At 40.2% G+C, this 20,702-nt stretch overlaps 3 protein-coding genes across 4 annotated transcripts in view; 1 reads left to right on the forward strand and 2 right to left on the reverse strand.

Moving 5' to 3' along the window:
- PAAF1 (proteasomal ATPase associated factor 1) overlaps positions 1-8,262 on the reverse strand; it is a 53,792-nt gene extending 45,530 nt beyond the window's left edge. The window contains exons 1-3 of the mRNA XM_039219903.1: positions 8,164-8,262; positions 6,081-6,121; positions 2,329-2,432 (exon numbers count right to left, since the gene is read on the reverse strand). Coding sequence (XP_039075834.1) covers positions 2,329-2,432; positions 6,081-6,121; positions 8,164-8,210 — 192 coding nt within the window. The 5' untranslated portion in view covers positions 8,211-8,262. The remainder of the gene's footprint in view (positions 1-2,328; positions 2,433-6,080; positions 6,122-8,163) is intronic.
- LOC120222194 (cytochrome c oxidase assembly factor 4 homolog, mitochondrial) overlaps positions 1-12,543 on the forward strand; it is a 36,951-nt gene extending 24,408 nt beyond the window's left edge. Inside the window, exons 1-2 of one of the 2 annotated variants that reach the window (XM_039219904.1) lie at positions 8,405-8,501; positions 10,388-12,543. In XM_039219904.1, the coding sequence (XP_039075835.1) occupies positions 10,400-10,654 (255 nt within the window). In that variant the 5' untranslated portion in view covers positions 8,405-8,501; positions 10,388-10,399 and the 3' untranslated portion in view covers positions 10,655-12,543. Of the gene's footprint in view, positions 1-8,404; positions 8,502-10,387 lie in introns of those variants that run through there. The other variant, XM_039219905.1, reaches the window with a different exon arrangement.
- Positions 12,544-18,645: 6,102 nt separating this feature from the next.
- MRPL48 (mitochondrial ribosomal protein L48) overlaps positions 18,646-20,702 on the reverse strand; it is a 62,387-nt gene continuing 60,330 nt past the window's right edge. Inside the window, exons 8-9 of the mRNA XM_039219907.1 lie at positions 20,357-20,446; positions 18,646-18,959 (exon numbers count right to left, since the gene is read on the reverse strand). Of these exons, the coding sequence (XP_039075838.1) occupies positions 18,885-18,959; positions 20,357-20,446 (165 nt within the window). The 3' untranslated portion in view covers positions 18,646-18,884. The remainder of the gene's footprint in view (positions 18,960-20,356; positions 20,447-20,702) is intronic.

The raw sequence follows: 20,702 nt of genomic DNA on the forward strand, positions 1-20,702 counted from the left end.
AAGTCAGAACTGAGGCTGTGGCTGGCAAAACATCTGGGAAAAATGTAGGCTTGCAAGGTGGCGTTCATATTTGGAAGTTTATAGAACTGTTTTCAATCCTGGTGTACAGTCTAACTATAACTAGCTTTGATTGCTAGGGTTAATGAACCTCTCTGAATCTGCTTGCTTATATGCAAAATGGAAATTTAAAAAATCAATCCCTTAGGATTGTTATGATAAAAACTCACTCTTGTAATATTTTACAGTTTCATTCATATGCAGTCTCACTCCCCATTAACCAGCCTATAGGTACAATATCATCTCCATTTTCTATGTGAGGAAACTGAGGCTCAGAGAACTAAGTTATCCGTCCAAAATCACATTACTAATAAGTATCAGAGTTAACTAAAACTTGAACTCAGATCTTCAGATCGGTTCTACAATACCATAGCTGTTTATGAAAAATAGAGTATATGTAATAACTTCTAGCCTATTACCTTGCACAGAGGGTAATAAATCAATGTTTAAAATCTTACGTAGGGACATGTGGGTGGCTCCGCTGGTTATAATCTGACTCTTGGATTCAGCTCAGGTCATGATCTCACAGTTCGTGAGACCAAGTCTAGCGTCAGGCTCTGCCCTGACAGCACAGGGACTGCTTAGATTCTTTCTCTCCCTGTCTCTCTGCCCCCTCCCCTGCTCACACACACATTCTCTCTTTCAAAATAAATAAATATTTTTAAAAATTCTTTTTAAAATCTTATGTAAAAAACAAAGTATTATCTATTCTTATCGGTATAACCTGAACTATCTGCCAACTAAAAAAACATTTAATTAAACATTAAAAGACAAAAAAAGAAAGGCTGGCTTCCCCTTTGAGAATCAGGTCACTCACCAGAGCATACTGACTACAGCCATCAGAATAAGTAAGGAAAGTCAGTTCATGGGTTCTGTAATACAGTAAAACCTTGTCTTGGAACCATAATTTATTCCACAAACATGCTATTAATCCAAAGCATTCATTTATTAAAGCAAATTTCAAGAACCATTGGCTCAGTTGTGATCATGTGATATTTGGCATCATATACTACTTGCATTGCAAGACATTATTCATTTAACAAGTTAAAATTTATCAGAAATGATTGGTCATCTTGCAGAATACTCAAAGAACAAGTTACTTGCAGTCCAAAGTTTTACTGTACTTAATTTGGCCATCTACTCACCTCAAAGACCAATGAGAAAAGCTATTAAGTACTATTAACATAGGTCTTCATCAAAGCCTAGACAGATAAAGGCTGTGCTGTCCAATATGGTAGATACTGGCCATGTGAGGTTATCAAGCATTCAAAATAAGGCCAGGGCAAATGAAGAACTGCAATTTTATTTCATTTAAAGTTTAATTTATGGGGCGCCTGGATGGCTCAGTCTGTTAAGCATCCGACTTTGGCTCAGGTCATAAAATCACGGTTAGTGGGTTCAAGCCCTGAGTCGGGCTCTGTGCTGACCGCTAGTTCAGAGCCTGGAGCCTGCTTCAGATTCTGTGTCTCCCTCTCTCTCTGACTCTCCCCTCCTCATGCTGTCTCTGTCTCTGTCTCTCTCTCTCTCTCAGAAATACATAAAACATTTAAAAAATGAAAAAATTTAAAAAAATAAAAACTAATACTTGACTCAGTTTTTGGAAAACTTTTTAAGTATATTTAGAATATACTTTTTAAGTATATTTAAGTATATTTAGAATATATATTTAAGTATCTATTTAAGTATATTTAGAACTAAGTATATTTAAGTATGTGAAAATGTGTTCTCCACTGTAAATTTTATAGAACCTTAATACATTTATGAAGAATTTTCAATAAAAAATTAGAGTCTGAATTGAGATGTGTGGTTAAGTGTTAAAATATATACAAGATCTCAAAAACTCAGTAAGAAAAAAAGGAAAGTGTAATATCTCATTAACAAAATTTTAATATTAATTACAGGTTGAAATACTATTTCAGATTTACTGGGTTAAATAAAATATATTTTAAGAGTTAATTTCACCTGTTTATTTTTACCTTTTTTATGTGGCTCCTAGAATATTTTAAATTACATATGGGATTTACGTTATTTATCTACTGGAAAGCGCTGACATAAGGGAAATAAGAACAAGTATATATAACTAAAAGTATCTAAAAGTATATTTAACTACAAAAGAAAAAATCTCTTGACATTCAAAGGTGTAAAAACTGTGATTACTAAACAAGTAAAGATAACACAAATATACAAATAATAGTATAAATATTTAAAGTAGATATATAGGTACTACCCCAGTTTTGGACTCGGTATCATCTAAAAGATTTAAAAACCTACCTTATTTATTTCATTCACAATAAATCCTTCTGAAGCTGTAACTTCTGGGATGCCATCGAGGCCAATTCCTTGACAAGTCAGGCTACCATACAAAGTTGGTTTCCCTACATAGCACAAAAGAAGTATGTCTCAAGAAAATAATAAGAATTTAACATTGTTCTCCTTGAAGACCCACTTCAGACATCTGTACTTATGGTAGGAAATTGGCTCATGAAAGAAAAGAAGGTACTAGTGTTAAAGTGAGGTGAAGTGGAAAGAGCACTACCATAGGTGAACCTAATTTGGGAGGGAGTACACTCAAGAGCTAAAAAATAGGTACAAATATTTAGAGATATGATACAGCATTTGTAAGAAAGCTACTAGAGTGATCTCGAATTCAGTTTTACTGTGAAATGGAATTCTTTCAGAATGAAAGATGAAGACCAACATGCACATATGTATTTATCTACAGTACATATATATGATACATAGCAAAGAATTAAGCTTCAGTAAACTAGAAAATCTGCTTAAGTGGAACACTGATTTTGCAGTGATGGGGGCTAAATAAGACATCCTACACATAAACATATGCAGAAGGTAGAATGGAGTTAAAAACAGGGGCGCCTGGGTGGCTTAGTCGGTTAAGCGTCCGACTTTCCCTTAGGTCATGATCTCGCGGTTCGTGGGTTCGAGCCCCGCGTCGGGCTCTGTGCTGACTGCCAGCTCAGAGCCTGGAGCCTGTTTCAGTCTGTGACTCCCTCTCTCTCTGACCCTCCCCTGCTCACGCTGTCTCTCTCTCTCTCTCTCTCCTAGAAATAAAAAAAAAAAAAAAAAAAAGAATGGAGTTAAAAACATTCTGTTCTATTCTTCTTTTGCACTTTATATATACACTTCTGCAACAGCCCATAGTACACTTTATATGTCTGACTTCCCTATTAGACTTTGAAGTCCTTGAGTTCAGAAATGATCAGGGTCTACAAATTATTCAGTGAATAATTGTTGCACTAAACTGAAATTCTAGGAGTAAGAGAGGAGTAGAAAACATCAAGGATTCACACAGAGTAGGAGGGCTTCCTAGACAGGATGGAAGATTTAAGTAGAATCTTGAAAGATTACATCTAGACAGAAGATAGAAAGAATGGGCTAGGCAGAATATAAGGGAAAGGAAACTCCAAGTCAGGGAGGAGCATGTCAATAAAAGAAAATCAGAAAGAACAGGGAGGGAGGAGGCATCAGTTGATATACCAGTTTGGTTAGGGATGCCTGGGTGGCTTAGTCGGTTAGGTCATGAACTTACAATTGTGAGATCGAGCCAAACATCAGGCTCCACACTGAATGTGGAGCCTGCTTACGATATTCTCTCCTTGCCCCCACCCCCATTCTATATATAATTTTTTTAAAAAGGTGTTTAAATACCAGTTTGGTGGAGTGCCAGGGTTGCTCAGTATGTTATTACGCATCTGACTTTGGCTCAAATCATGGTCTTGTGCTTCATGAGTTTGAGCCCCATGGGGGCTCTCTGCTGACAGCTCAGAGCCTGGAGCCTGCTTTGGATTCTGTCTCCCTCTCTTTCTGCCCCTCCCCTACTCACACTCTGTTTCTCTCGCTCGCTCTCAAAAATAAATAAACATTAAAATAAAAAAAAAATTTTAAATAAGTTTCTTTGCCAGTAACATTAAAATAAGTACCAGTTTGGGGAAAATAAATAAATAAATAATCAAAGCAAAAACAAAAACAATACCAGTTTGGTTAAAACAGTCATAAAGAGGTAGCTGAAGGATATTAATGGAGGAACTTACAATCTGGGATAAAAGTCTGGAATAGAGAAAATCTAGCAAAGAATCTTTGGGCAGGGATACAGCATGAAGTAGTAATTCAGAAAGAAGCCACAAAAATAGCATTGAGGGAACTCTGCTTTTTGTCCAACTCTATGATTCCCTCCTGGGTTCACCCACTGCTACATGATATCTGGCCCACAGGGTATATCATTTTAACTCATCTCCTGTCAACATCATCGAAATGACCTCTCTACATCTGTAGTCACTGAAATGATCTCAGTGTTGGTTTTCTGTTTTTAAAATAGAATTGGTTTCGGGGCACCTGGGTGGCTTAGTTGGTTAAGCGTCCGACTTTCGCTTAGGTCATGATCTCGCGGTTCGTGGGTTCGAGCCCCGCATCGGGCTCTGGGCTGACTGCCAGCTCAGAGCCTGGAGCCTGCTTCAGAGTCTGTGACTCCCTCTCTCTCTGACCCTCCCCTGCTCACGCTGTCTCTCTCTCTCTCTCCTAGAAATAAATAAAACATTAAAAAGAAATTAAAAAAAATAAAATAGAATTGGTTTCGTCAGTAGAACATAGGAAACTTGATCTCGAGGTCATGAGTTCAAGTCAAGCTCCACATTAAGGCACAGAGCTTACAGAAAGGAAGGAAGGAAGGAAGGAAGAGAAGGAGGAATGGAGGGAGGGAAGGAAGGAGAAAGAAAGAGAAAGGAAGAAAGACACTCTTAAATGTCCATGTCCACACCAATGCATTTATCTACATCTGCAGCTACCCTCACCTTCTTTCATCTTATAGTCTTTTAGACTTAATTGAATCTCCTTCTCTCTCCTTTAAGACACTAGTTTTTTAGTTTGTCCTCTCTCCTCTCCACATAACTTGTATTTTAATTGCTCTCCAATTACTTCTCATCTTTAAAAACAAAACCTTTGACTATGAGACCTATCTACTATCTCCTTTTCTATACAACATCATTTTCCTCAAAAGACTGTTTAAAATTCTATTTCTCAGAGAAATATAATTATGTAATCAAAGGTATCTGAATTTAAAGATAATCAGTAAAACAAAACACAAATTTATTAAAAAGTCTGATTTTTGTTAATAGTATCACAATAACTACAAACAAATGGATCATTCAAAGGAGTAACACGAGGGTCATTCAAAGGAGTATGAGATAGGATCTGGGAGCTATCTGGATGTGACATGGTGAAGTGACTAGATTTTTCATTCTAATGCCTAGAATGGTGGTAACTTAAATTTGAAAATCAAAAAGAAAGCCTGTCTGACAGCACTTAAATTTGAAAATCAAAAAGAAAGCCTGTTTGACAGCAGAAGTGCTCAGCTTGGTTTTAAATTTGATAAAATCAAGAGAACAGTGAGAGCTTCAAGCATAAATGTCTAACATACAACTCTTCACTCTCTGTTTGAACTTGAAGAGAGTTCAAGACTGGAGACATACATCTAGGAATCATATCAAGAAATCACGAATGTGGGGCGCCTGGGTGGCTTAGTCGGTTAAGCGTCCGACTTTCGCTTAGGTCATGATCTCGCGGTTCGTGGGTTCGAGCCCCGCATCAGGCTCTGTGCTGACTGCCAGCTCAGAGCCTGGAGCCTGTTTCAGCCTGTGACTCCCTCTCTCTCTGACCCTCCCCTGCTCACGCTGTCTCTCTCTCTCTCCTAAAAATAAATAAAACATTAAAAAAAAATTAAAAAAAAAAAAAAGAAATCACGAATGTAACTACAGAACTTCTTAGAATACAATAATATATAGCTAAGGGACTTAATCACTGCCTGAATGTCAAGTCTGTGGCTTCCAAATGGAAAACTAATCTGAAGGCCTTCCCGGGAAATGGAGTTGGTGTGACTGGTCAAGAACATTTGAAGACTGTGATATTATGCAAGGAATCTGGGCCAAAAGAAGTATGAAACTCTCTTCTAGGGGTAGTAAATCCCTTTTCTCTAAAAGCAAGGCATATAGATTTGGGCATATGGATATTACCTGGAGGGTGACAACTCAGCCAGGCTTCCCCTTCATCCTTCCTATGAAGATAAACAAAAGACTAATTAGGCTCATTCAATGCTGAAAAAGTGTCACTGATGCAAGGGAGAAAGAAGATGATATTAATTTTCAGTCTGGACATAGTACTGAGATATGATCCAGTTTAACATCTCATCCAGGCATAGATTATTCTAAGACAAACTTCATTTGTTGAAGAAATATTCATGGATTAAGCATTTAATGCAGAAGTATCTACTGGATAAATGAATACTCAAATATTTCAACAATAGGAAGTTCACTATTCATACAGCTGAACAGCTTTGAAAAATCAAGAATACTTTACATGCAGATATTTACTGGGATTACTGTAAACTAAGCCTTGTGCTAGGCACTTTACAAACAGTGTAATTAATCTTCACAATTTAACAAAATACCTTTTCTTATTCCTATGTTAAAGATTAAAAAAAAAAAAAAAAAGCCTGAAGCTCAGGGGTGCCTGGATAGCTGTCATTTAAACATGTGACTCTTGGGGGACCTGAGTGACTCAGGCAGTTGAGCATCCAACTTCGGCTCAGGTCATGATCTCGCGGTTCGTTGGTTTGGGTCCGGGGTACTCAGAGCCTGGAGCCTGCTTTGGATTCTGTCTCCCTTTCTCTCTGCCCATCCGCCACTCACACTACTGTCTCTCTCAGCCTCTCAAAAATAAACAAACATTAAAAAAAAATTAAACATCTGACTCTTGCTTTCACTCAGATCATGATCTCCCGGTTCCTGGAATTGAGGCTCACATCCCAGTCCACGCTGACGCACAGAGCCTGCTTGGGATTCTCTCTCTCTCATCTCTTTCTCTCTCTCTGCCCCTCCCCTGCTCTTTCTCTCTCTCTCTCAAAATAAACACACTTAAAAAAAATTTATAGGGGCACCTGGGTGGCTCAGTCAGTTAAGCCTCCAATTTCAGCTCAGGCCATGATCTCACGTTTGTGGGTTTGAGCCCCGCATCGGGGGCCTCAGAGCCTGGAGCCTGCTTCAGATTCTGTATCTCCGTCTCTCTGCCCCTCCCCCTCTCATGCTCTGTCTCTCTCTGTCTCAAAAATAAATAAAACATTAAAAAAAATTTATAGGGGCACCTGGGTGGCTCAGTCGGTTGAGCATCTGACTATTGATTTTGGCTGAGGTCATGATCTTATGGTAGTTCATGGGTTCAAGCCCGGCAAGGGGCTCTGCGCTGACAGCACAGAACCTGCTTCGGATTCTCTCTCTCTGCCCCTCTCACACTTGTGCTTGTGCTCTCTCTCTCAAAAGAAATGAAACATTAAAAATTTTTTTAATTAAAAAATAAACATTTATTAAGAAAACTAACTTTAAAAAAACCCTGAAACTCAGGAAAAAGTGACTTGTCCAAGGTCACCCACCTATCTGGAAACTAGTTTTTCAATTTGAAAAACTAACAGTTGCCATTCATGGCACTGCTGTACACATCCTGGTGCACAGATTAATAACTTGCACAGTATACCATCAATAAATAGATATTGAATGAATGGTATGCTGTGCACTCCCAATTAAGCTGTCAACTTCTTGAAGGCAGGAACTACTGTTTAAAACTCCACACGCATAGGGTCTGGACATAGTGGGTATCACACTGTTTCCTGAATAAAACTGCCTAATATGTCTAACAGCACTAGGGGTCCAAGGATACAAGGACTCCATCATACACTCAAAGATAATGTGGAGGTGGCTGAGTACTAGATCTTTTGCAAATAACTGACAACCAGTAAATATTTGCTAAATGATTAGGACTACTTGGCTAAGAGTCTTCTTGCCTCTGGGTTCTGTCTTTCTCCATTCATTGATCTTAATTCTGGTCTGTAATCACACAGCACGTAAGCGTTGCCTTGGCCTCAGGGCAGCTCTTCTGAAAATGAAAACCAATGACCATGTGGGTTTGAGACTTCTTTTTCTACACCCAGTGATCTCTCAACAATCGATGAGGTAATCCCTATCCTGGACTGGGTACAACGCTCCTTAACGCAAGGACAACATGCGTTACCCTCCTCCTCCAGCTCGGCTCTGGGCCTTGATTCACCTGAGGGATTGGACCCAGTCGCTCTGAATCCTCAAAGGCGCCGCCATCTTAACCCCGCTTTCACCTGCCCGCCTCTTCCGCACCTGCCCGCCTCTTCCGCACCTTCCCGGAAGTGGATCCCAGAAGGGGATGCTACGAGTTGGAAGGCGGGATTTATACTGAGAGGTCACCAATGGTTATGCGCGGTGGGTCCCTCTTCTCTCACTTCCGCTCTCAGACTACCCCTGCCCCTCCCGGCCAGTTTCCGGTCGGAGGGTCGGAAGAGTTCCAACCCTGCCTACGGAACGGACGGTGACGTGAAGGAACGCGCGTCCGAATTTTCGTGTACCATCTGTTCGGTGAGCACTGCGTACCGCGTCTTTGCGCGGTAAGGCGTAGACAGCACAGCGGGGCTGCGGCCGTTCGCCGCGCGCGCGTGCATGCGTCTTCTTAAAGTGGGAGACTTTAAAGTGGAAGTTGCAGATCCCTTGGACACTTCAATTTATCTGCTTTCCCATGAGTTTCTATTCCAGGCCAGCCTCTGCCATCCCGCTGCCGAACATGTAGCTTGCCCTGATCTCCAAGCATGGGTCTTCCTCTTTTTTCTTCAGGGAAGACTGAAGCCAGATGTGGGGAAAGCGTACCTTAGCATTTACTTTGAGCCCTGTTGTCGCTCATGCACTTCTTGTTCATTATATTAATCCTTAACATTAGTTATATGAGTTCAGTATTATTAAGGAGGAAGCTAAGAAGATTGTATGGTAAGACGCGGTGTCGGGATTCGAACCTGGATCGTTTGGCTTAGAATCCAGGTCACGTTTTCTGTACAGTAATAAAAACTGTTACTTATTGAACTCTTTGGACATGCCAGGGTTCTTACGTGCATTATCTCATGTAGTCTTTAACAATCTTATGAGGTAGAGGTGATCTCTTTCTCAAAAGAGATTATGAAGTGATTTTCTTAAGGTCACCCAGTAAGTCAGTGGCAGCTAGGTTTCCAAGCTTAGCCCCTTTTCAAAGCCCATTACCCCCCTCCTTCCTCAGGTTATACTGCCTCTAAAGCAAATGAGTTTTGGGTAGGCAATGTTGGCTTAACGTGGCCAATAAGACCTGGCTATGATCAGATATTTCCTCATAGTGCCGATTTCATTTGCTGTGCCCTTGTCATATAGAACTTTCAGTTCCTCTCTTGTGTCAAATTCTGTCTCAAACCCTGACCTTGCTCTTCCATTGACTACGAGTATTGTTTGTCCACATCTCTGGCTAACTGCTATTCATCCTTCAAATATCAGTTTAGAAAACACCTCCTCCAGGAAGCCTACTCAGCCTGTTCCTGCCGTGTCTGAATTAGGTGTTCCTCCAGTGTGTTCCCAATCTTAGTTATCTATACACATTGTGTAGTAACCTGTTTATTGTCTAGACTGTAAACTGTATTAAGGCAGGAACTATATCTGTCATGGTCACTCCTGTATCCTCAACTCTAGCATAGTGCCTGGTACATGATAGGTACTCAATGATCATTAGCTGAATTAATCAGAGACACAGGAAAGACACTGAGGAGTGCTAGTTCCTTTAAGCCTCTCATGGTGAACTTTGTTCAAAGGCTGAGGTTATTTCCCTTCAAAGCTTTCTCAAGTTCCTTCTGTAGGCAACTTTCTGCTGGGTGCTCTGAAGCGGATGATCTTGGGAAGACAGTCTGGGTAAATCCTCCTCACGTTAAGCATTCTCATCTCACAGACTCATCTCTTGCCCTGGCCCATGCACACTCTATGCTGCAGCTAGACTGAACTCTCCATTCCTCCTGTATGTCAAACCCTACCGATATTTGGGTACTTTCCCAAGTGTTAAACTATGTTCTTTTCCAGCCATAGAAAAAGGCTAATAGGAGAAAAGAAGAGAGATTCATTCTTTTGGGGAGACATCTGCTCCAAAAAGGTGACATTTCACCTAATTCAAATTCCGTTAGCAAAATCCATTCAAGCTTATTTAATGCTGTGCTAAACATTCTCACATACTTTATGTCATTCTCTTGAGTTCAAACCATTTTACAGATCTCTCTTGCCAGGCCTAGTGCTGATGGTACCAATGTGAATCAGGCCTAGGATCTATTCTCAAATAAGCCTACAGTCTCCAAGGGGAGACAGATGCATAAATAGGCCATAACAGTGCAGTTTGGTCAATGCTGTTTATAATAATGGAACCTCATAATCACATTCCTACTCTAACTTTGCCTCCATTATTCTAGAGACTGTCAAAGATGTCAACTCAAGGCCATACTTGGGCCCGACAGGTGAAGAAGGAGGATGAGGAAGAGGACCCACTGGACCAGCTGATTTCCCGCTCTGGCTGTGCTGCTTCCCACTATGCCGTACAGGAGTGCATGGCCCAACACCAGGACTGGCGCCAGTGTCAGTCACAGGTACAGGCCTTCAGGGACTGCATGAGTGAACATCAGGCAAGGCGGCGAGAGGAGCTGCAGAGGAGGAAAGACCAAAGCAGTGCCCACCACTGAAACCCCAAACCACGTATCCCCAGAGGATGGCCCTGGAGAAACTAGCACCCAGAGATCATAAGAAGAAGTGCTGAACAGTGGAAGTATGGGCTGAGAGGTATAAAACTTGAGGATTGTCTTTGGCCAAGACTGAAATTGAGATCCAGACAGCCATGGTTTGGACATGATTGCTGTAAAGACCTGTCATATTTTCATGGTGCAATCCCACACATCCTCACCTATCATGTTACACCAATATTAAATATTGACTGATATTTGCCAAGTAAAACAAAGAGTGGCATTAAGGGATGCTTTCCTACCCTACATCTTGGGTCAGTGTGCCAGGTACTGAGCCGATTACATGGATGTTTAATTTTAAAAGTAAATTTGCAGTCTAAATGTAATTTGGTTACCTAATTGGGTCTTCATTTACTCCATAAAGTAATTGGTTCAACACAGCAAGTTTTTCTGAAACCTTCTCCTGTGCCAGTTACTGTGTGAATGAATAATATGATCTGATGTCATGAATAATAGGATGTTTTCTTTCATGTTTCTTAGTCTCGTTTGAGAGAGAGAGAGAAATAAATAAAACAACATTAGAACAACTAATTACTGGCCATTATATAAGTGCCTTTATCTTTCATTAGTTGTTCTGATGTTTCATTCCATCTAATGGAAGGAAGAAAACAAATGGGAAAATAAACGAGTGCTTCTTATGTACCAGACGGATGCAGTCTGACCTCAGCATGCTTCCAACCCAAGAAACACACAATGTTGGCCTGACATTTAAAAGGTGCATTTAACATAAAATACAGATTTTCAGCTTTTAAAAACTGAAAAGCTGTCAACATGGAGCTTATATTCCTACTTGACAGTAATTTGCTGGAGTTGAATAAGGATGCCTCTTTTAGGTGGTTATATTCTCCAGTTGGTAACAGTTGCCTTGCTTTTCATTTCCTTCCATGAAACTACATTCCCCATTCTGTTACTTTCTGCCTAGCTCTGTAAGGAATTTGGGAATGGGAAGGGAGTTGGAAGAGTGACTTGCCATAGAAGCTGGAATGCAAAGGGACATCTGCTCTATCATTATCAGTAATATTTCTTGAGCATCTATGTATTAGAAGCACAAATCTTAAGTATGGTAGCCCTAAAACTACTTTGTTTGTGTTGGTGACTGGGGAGGAAAAGAGAGAAGAGAGGAGAAGATATGAGAAGTACCAGTTTAAAGAACAATAAAATCCAATCAGACAGTGGGACGACTGGGCATATATATAGAGATGAATCTCTTTGGGGCTATGTCTGCTCCATGCTGTGGGTCATCAGAGCAAACTGTGGACTGCAGCTATCAGCAAGAATTTCAAGTTGAGGTGAACCTTTAATGATGAAGGAGATGTTACCTATTTGTAACATATGTAATAGAATACCATGGGCAATGAATAAAAGGTACCTAGAAAACCTAGAAATCGTGAGAAAAAGAAACAGCCCCATTGAAACATGAACAAAGTTAAAGTCGTTACTAGTTTTTTCTATTGACAAAAATTAAAAGTATTTATGTGACCAGTATTGGCAGGGATGATGAACAGACACAATCACACTTGAAGGGATAATAAATTAGTAAAGCTTTTGTAAGACAGTTTGGTGCAATCTATAAGTACTTTAAATATTCCAATAGCAGGGTACCTGCCTGGCTCATTTGGAAGAGCATGCAACTCTTCATCTTAGGGTCATGATTTCAAGCTCCACTTTGGGTGTAGAGATTACTTAAAATAAATTTTTTTAAAAAAATTAAAATATTTCAATAGCAATTCCTTTTTTAGGAGCCCTCTTAAATATATTTTTACAAGATGTATATACTTTTATGTTCATTGCAGCATTATATAGTGAATAAATGGTCACAATGTAAAACTTCATCAGTAAGGACTATATTTGCTTATATGTTTAAGTCTTTTACAACAGGAATGTATCTACGTGTTAATTTGTGTATTAAAATAGAAATGGAAAACTGTGGGGAAGGTAGGTGGGATTCTAGAAAAGAGGAAAGGTAGAAGGACCTCCTTAGCAGGAGGAAACCAAACCAGCTAAGTGTAACTATTTTAGGACTCTAGCTCTACCAGAGAACTAACACTGGATGGGTCACAGAATGTATTTGGGCAAAGAGAGATCTCTTGCCACCCCAGCCTGTTTCCTCAAAGTAAATGGGGATAATTCCTGTTTAATAGACATGCTTAGAGAATTAAATGAGAGACAATATATAAATAGCAAATAATAAAAATTACTAGCATATTTTGAACTATTAAAACTCTTATAAATATTGTATTTACATATTATATACATCACAAATAATATAAATGTTATGTCATATAATATTTACGAAGCGTTTAACCCAGGCTGTTTAGTTCCAATGTTTGCTCTCAATCCCTGTGATACAATGCTTTCAAATCCAACAATGCCATTTACTTGCTGTGTGATTTGGAGCAAATTAGTTAACCTCTCAGGATCTGTTTTTTTTCTGTAAAAATACATATCATAGACCTTAAAACTAATAAATGTAGACCTTCCTTATAAAGTTGTTGAAGGAATAAGTTAGAAACAGTGTGTGGCTCATAGGAAGCATTCACTAAAGGTTGCCTATTATTGTGATTATTATTGTGTGCTAGGCACTCTCCTGAGTTACATTTTCTCATTTAATCCCCATAATAATCCCATTAACTCCGCCTTACAGGAGAGGAAGTAAAGGTCAGTTTGTGGGGGAGGGTCTGACTTTCAAGCTTATTCTAAAGTCTCTGCTGTTCTCTGTTCTGTGTTCTCATAGCCATCCAGTGCTTACTATGGTGTTTAACAAATAGTAACTAAATTTACTATGTAAATATTACTATTTTTTTTTTTAAACGTTTTACAAAAAGATTAACCAGTACACATTCCCCACAGGGTTACAGACTGGCATGTTTTTTATGTCTCTCAGCTCTGGAGCCCACAGCCATGGAGGTACAATTTAAAGTGGTCCATGCTTGTCCCTGTATAATCTATACTGACCTCTGTACAGAGGCTTGGTGCCAGGGATGAGTGGAGAGACCGCTTGGTTTGATGGATGCCCCCCTTGGCTAGGCCTAGGGCAGACTCATGAGTTGGCCCTTCCCTGCAAGGTCTTTGGCTGGGGACTTGGCCTGTGGCCAGTACAAAGGTGCGCTGTAATGGCATTTTACTAGATGAGTAATAAGAGATGCCTCCCACACTCCCTTCCTCAGGTAAAGTTGGCAAGCTAAGTCCTTGGGCTGCTGACTAGAAATCCAGAGAGAACTGGAACCAGTCCAGGTTGAAACCTTACACTTTATGCTGTATAGAATGACAGAGCTCCCTACTCTGCTCCAGCAAGGACTTAAAGCCAGCAGAAGTGGGAGGGATTCTTTACTTCTCCAGCAGCTTTCTTCTGAAGAGTTTTCATTCTTTGGAGCTTGGGCATCTTTCAGAGCCTGGGCATTGTCTAAATGGTGGGCGAAACCTGAAATGACTAGGAATGAAAGTTATTCCGGAAGGATTTATAAGAATTAAATGAGTCACTTCAGATTCTCCGGGGAGATGAGACATTTGAAGACAAAAATGGCACAAAGATCAAAATACAGATTAAACCAGCACAAGGCACATTGGCCAATTCTGTGTGCACTGCCTTTCCAGCAGGTCTAGTTCTAGACATACCCAATGCTTGCACAGAGAGCTTTTCTTCCTTAAGTACAATTTACACCCTAGAAATAGGGGTCTCTGAGCATGGCTACAGTGTTTGAATGGCCAGAATGTCCAGATTTCATTTCTTTACCTGCAACCAAATCATACCCTTTCAGAATCCACAGCTGCCAATTTCCACCTTTCTGTGGTAGCAGAACAAGGCATCCTTAGCTGGAAGGGACTAAAATATAAAGCTGAGGAATTTGCTGGCTTTACCTAGGAAGACTGCCCATTCAATCCAAGCATTCGGTCCTTGAAAGTTACTGATCTACATAGAAAATTCATTTCTCAAAATCTCAGTGATGCTCACTGAATCAGGAATTGAGTAAACTGGAGCTATCTCTGGCTGTCACTGGCTAACTCAGTGACCTTGGACAAGTTGGTTTCCCTCCTAGGCCAATATCTCATCTTTCAAATGAAGACCAAAAGAGATTATCCCAAAGGTTATGTATTGATGGAGCCAAAACTAGCACCCAGATGTTCTGAATCCCAATCCATTTACCTTCCCTCTAGTCTCTTCTGCCTACCCCTCATGTTTTTATGGTGGTTCTAGGCACGGTTTAACCCTAACTGGGACATTCAAAACTAAAAGTATGCTGAAGGGATGAACTATTGATAGACACAACATGAATAAAACAGAGTAAGTGAAGTCAGACAAAAAGGGTATATACTGTGATATTTATATATCTAGAAAGGCAAAACTAATCTGTCACTAGAAATGAGATGAATGGTTGCTTCTGAGGAAGAATGAACAAATGTCAAGGAACTTTCTGGGGTTATGGAAGTATTCTTTATCTTGATAGAAGTGTAGGTTTCATGGGTGAATACATTTTTAAAACTGATCAAATATACACTTAAGACAGGTTGTTTCACTATACATTTTTTAAACAATACTTCAATTAAAAAACTCTTTAAAAAGTATGCTGAAAAAGTTTAGAAGGGAAGGTAATCCAACATTTACTGAGCACTTGTCCATTATATACATTATCTCCATCTCAAACTACCAAAAAGGGATTCTTCCCACTTTACAGATCAGAAAACTGAGGTTTATGAGGTTAAAATAACTCACCAGAGGCGTTAAGACTATTAAGTGTAGAAACTAGGAACAGCCCAAGTTTGTCTGACTCTTCCCTTTATAATAAGTTGTCTCAGGGAAGGTGGGAAAGGTATTTTCAGCCTACAGCCAAAAGACTTGCATTCCATGTGATTCTAGGAAATGAAGCTCCTAATTGTAACTCTGAGGTCTAGCAATCAGAATACCTCCCATCTTTCTTGCCAGGAGAAGACATTAGGAGCAATTTCCACTGATTTCAGGGCAGACTAATGAGTAACAAAAGCTCTTTGACTCTGGCCAGAGGATAAATCATCAAGTAGGTCAGTGACACAAGACTCCAAGGTGACAGAACCCAGCTGCCTCTTATTTAAGAGATAAGCCTGATTCATCCCTCCATGATGTAATGGAAAGGGATGGACTGGGACTCAAGAGATCTGAATCCTGCTCCCAGCTCTGCTAGTGAGGTGCCCTGTGACCTTGGGTAAAGTACTGGCTTTCTTCAGCCCCTAACCACACTTGCTAAAAGAGAGGGTTAAGCTGGCTGGGTCCTAATGTTCTTCAGCTCTAATATCTTGTCAGTGTATGAAATCCTGTGTCCTGCTTCCACAAATCGATAACAAGGAAAAGTGGGAAAATGAAAAGGAATGCTGTTTTCCAGGTTTCTAAATGGAGTCCATATGATATGGAGATTGTGGGTGTGTGTTTGCAAACAAGTGTTTATTCATTTTATCTTCATGTCACTATACATCCCCCAAATTTACAGTCATCCATTATCAACTTCTCTTTTATCTTTCCTAAAAGACTAGGCAATGAGTAACTCTACAGCCAAAATACCAACCCTCACCTGAAAAATCCTGCCAACACTCCCAGTGGGGTTCACTTGGAAGTATTAACCTGCTGAACCTTCAATGGGAATTCAGTGAAGCACTTTAATTGTGGGTACCTGCTGTCTTGACAGCCCTCCCTTAGGGTTATAACTTGGAAGGAAATCTTGAGTTTCCTCTTGTTGCCTTTAGAGACCAAGGCAAAGAAACAATAATAACATCAGGACTAAAACTAGTGAGTTCTCAGAAAGTACATGCAATGCTAAGAATGCTCTGGGCTCCTACAGAGCTCTGTGTAGGGGTATCCCACAGAAGCAAGGAGAAAGATCTGCCACTTATTACCTCTGTGACCCTTCAGGAAAAGGAAGTCCCTTCATTGCTCCAAACCTCAGATTTTCCATCTATAAAACTGGGATAATACTATCAACCTCAAGGATAATCTTTATAAAACACATAGATATAATGAGGGCTCAGTAAATGTGAGATACACTAATGCATACTCAGATACACCACTCACACATAACCTTTTCACATACACAGACACCCATCCACATGCACACTCCTATATACACTCTAAAAGACTGGTGTAAGGCATAAAGCTCATTTGGTACCTTGAACAGGGTCTAGATCAATAAGTGACAGTTATGTACAAAAGTATGAACAAACTAATGTTCAAAATATGAAAAACATTAGAGATCACTTAGACTAATAGTTCTCAAAGAAGTAACCCTGGCAGGGGGGCCTGAGTGGCTCAGTCGGTTAAACATCCAACTTCGGCCAAGGTCACTATCTCATGGTTTGTGAATTCAAGCCCTACATCAGGCTTTCTGCTGACAGCTCAGAGCCTGGAGCCTGCTTTAGATTCTGTGTCTTCCTCTCATTCTGCCCCTCTCCTGCTCACACTCAGTCTCTCAAAAAGAAACATTAAAACAAAAAAGGTAACCCTGGACCAGTAGCATCAACATCACCTGGGAATCTCTAAGAAATTCAAATTCTAGGCCCTCATTCAAGATGTATCAAGTCACAAAATCTGGGGGTAGAGTCCAGCAATTTATGTTTAAAAAAAGCCCTTCAGATGATCCTGATACACGCTTAAGTTTGAGAATCAGTGACTTCAATCAGGGATTGACTGTTTTTATAAAGGACACATAATGAATGTTTTGGTTTTACAGTCTGTGTCACAACTAAGCTGCCAGTGTGAAAACAGCCATAGATGATATGTAAATGAGTGACCATGGCTCTGTCCCAATAAACAGGTAATGGGGTTTTAGGTGGTAGTTGTATAACATTGTGAATGTATTAAATACCATTGAATTGTTTGCTTTAAGACAGTTTATTTTGGGCTGCCTGGGTGGCTTAGTTGGTTAAGCATCTGACTTCGTCTCAGGTCACAATCTGATGGCTTGTGGGTTCGAGCCCCACGTTGGGCTCTGTGCTGACAGCTAGCTCAGAGCCTAGAGCCTGTCTTTGGATTCTGTGTCTCCCTCTCTCTCTGACCCTCCCCTACTCACGCTGTCTCTATCTCTCTCTCAAAAATAAATAAAACATTTTTAAAAATTAAAAGATACAATAAAATAAAATGGTTAATTTTTGGTTTGTGAATTTCACCTCAATAAATTACTTAAAAAATAAATAAACATAGGGCACCTGGGTGGCTCAGGCAGTTAAGCATTCAACTCTTGATTTTGGCTCAAGCCATGATCTCACAGTTCATGAGACTGAGCCCTTGCATCAGACTCTGCACTCACAGCACAGAGCCTGCTTGGGATTCCCTCTCTCCCTCTCTCTCTGCCTCTACCCTATTCATGCTCTCTAAATAAATAAATAAATATTAAAACACACAAACAAGCAAGCAGGCAGTGGGACTTGGCTCACAAGCAGTAGCTTTCTGACCCCTGACCGAGATCAACTTTAATTTTAAAACACATTCCAGGTAACCCTAATTAGCAGTTATGTAACATCTGCCTGAATATGACAAATCAATTACTGCCCCACAAAGCAATTTTTTTCACTATGGACAGACCCTTATTCTATCTGGAGAGTTGTCGTTGTTTTCATAAAAACAAAAACAAAAACAAAAAAAAACCCCAAGAGCCCTGTCCCTATTCCTTCTACCCAAGTTTACTTATGTTATGATCCTCTGTTTCACTAAAAGACTCAATGCCAGATTGATTTAAAGGATAAGATCACTCTAACTGGAGAAATATTGAAGGAAAACATGGTTCTGAGCTAAAGAGAAAATAGAATCCCTTAAAGATACCCCCAGGGCACCTGGCTGGCTCAGTTGATGGAGCATATGACTCTTGATCTTGGGGTTGTGACTTTAAGCCCCACACTGGGTGTAGGGGCCTAGATTACTTAAAAATAAAATCTTAAAATAAAAAAATAAAAGATACTCCACAGGATGGACTGACTTCTTACATACACACATGTCCCTTAGCTACAGATTTTTATTAGATTGAGGATGCCTTAGGTTGGCTCAAAGGAAAGTGGAAACTGGCAACACTCCTCCATATAAGAGAGGAGACATTCCTGGGTAATGAGGATGGGTAGTTATGATATCTAAAGGGTCTTCTTAATTTTGACCACCCACGAAGCTCTTCCCCTTGGCACTCAATATCACCAGTCCTGGCTTGAAAGGGTCTATAATGAGCTAGTTCAACTTGGCCAACAGTTCTTCCAGTTCTGGCCGAGCTTTAAACCTTCCCTTAAAGTCTTCTTCAGTGTGCTGGGGAGAAGAAAAAGAAAGTAAGTGGGAATTACTACAGAGATTTCAGTTATTCATACTTGCACAGCATAAAAAAAAAATGGGGCATCTGGGTGGCTCACTCGGTTAAGCATCTGACTCTCGATTTGGTTCAGGTCATGATCTCACAGTTTGTGGGATTAAGCCCTGCATCAGGCTCTGTGATGAGCATGGAGCCTACCTGGGATTCTCTGCCACTCCTTCTGTCCCTCTCCCCTGCTTGCACACTCGCTCTCTCTTTCAAAAATAAATAAATATGCATTTAAAAAAATCCATCAGACAGTTCTATAGAGAATGATTCAGATTCAACTTTTTTTTTTTTTAAATGTTTTATTTATTTCTAGGAGAGACAGAGAGAGAGACAACATGAACAGGGGAGGGTCAGAGAGAGAGGGAGTCACAGACTGAAACAGGCTCCAGGCTCTGAGCTGGCAGTCAGCACAAAGCCCAACGCGGGGCTCGAACCCACGAACCGTGAGATCATGACCTAAGCGAAAGTCAGACACTTAACCGACTAAGCCACCCAGGCGCCCCCAGATTCAACTTTTATTGAGTATCTACTATATACCAGACTTGTATTAGGTACCAGGGATTCTAAGTTGAATCAGACTTCTTTCCTGCCTTAAATGAACTTATAGTCTGGTGAGAGAAGACAGACGTATAAAGAATTAATGTTAAAATGCTATGAGTATCTCATTAGAAGCACTTAAAGAGAGAGAATGCCCAAATTCTCCATCTACAATAGGAAATAACAGACATAAGGACTGGAATATTTAAGTCAGCATGACCAGCACATGTTCTCCTGTATATAGATCTGTGTGAAACCTGAATAATAAGAAGAGGATTAACAAGCATGGACTCAAAACAAGGAGAGCTGCATGTAGTCTAAAATGACCTGATGTATAACAAGGTTTGTCTTGGCATATGGAGCCAAATACTCAGTATTTAGGCTGAAGTCCCTAATGTCTTCTAAGTTTTGCAGGCTAAATTTCCTTCTGATTGGCATTCTTTTTTTAGTCGGGCTACAGTCAAGCCTTGAAGGTACAGGAAACTCCTCTTTAAAGTACATTTCCTTATTTGTGTTCTGATTAATTAGACTATATGTAATCTTAAAGCATGTTATTTCTGCACACAACTACAAGCTCACTCCTCACACCAGGATACTGTGATGGAGTTTGGCTCCTGTGGTCCATAAAGCATCATCCTTGATCCACTGGAAGAGGCAGGATAATGACCACAGTAATACCAGTCTGTAAACCTGTCCTGTTTATTCTCTGGGCTAAGTTATCCACATTTCTCTCGTTTCTAAAGCCAGATGCTCTTATCCATATTGAACACAGCTGGGCCACCAGGGAGCCTCTTCTCAAACTAGCACCTACCTCCTTCACTGACAGTTTGACTCCTTCAGGAAGATTGCTTTGGATTATTTCCAAGAAAATCTCTGCAAATGTAGCACTCAAACCGCTGATCTGCAAAAGGAAAGAAGATGCTCTAAGAGAGGGCACTGAAAGCCAGGTGATTGGGCAGACATGGCATGGGCTCAGATGTCAGCTTCAGCAGAGCTACAGGGCCCTTGGGTAGAGGATTAACACTCAGAGCCACTTTCAGAGCCAGCCTCTACAGGATTTCTCTTGCCATCAAAGTGTCTGCTTGCCGACATAGTAGTCATGGCCAGTATCTGCTCCTGTAAACAACGGATGTCATAAGTGGACCAAGAGGTTATCA

The sequence above is a fragment of the Hyaena hyaena genome, unplaced genomic scaffold (assembly GCF_003009895.1).
Source record: "Hyaena hyaena isolate Hyena2069 unplaced genomic scaffold, ASM300989v1 scaffold_848, whole genome shotgun sequence".
Taxonomy (NCBI): Eukaryota; Metazoa; Chordata; class Mammalia; order Carnivora; family Hyaenidae; genus Hyaena; species Hyaena hyaena.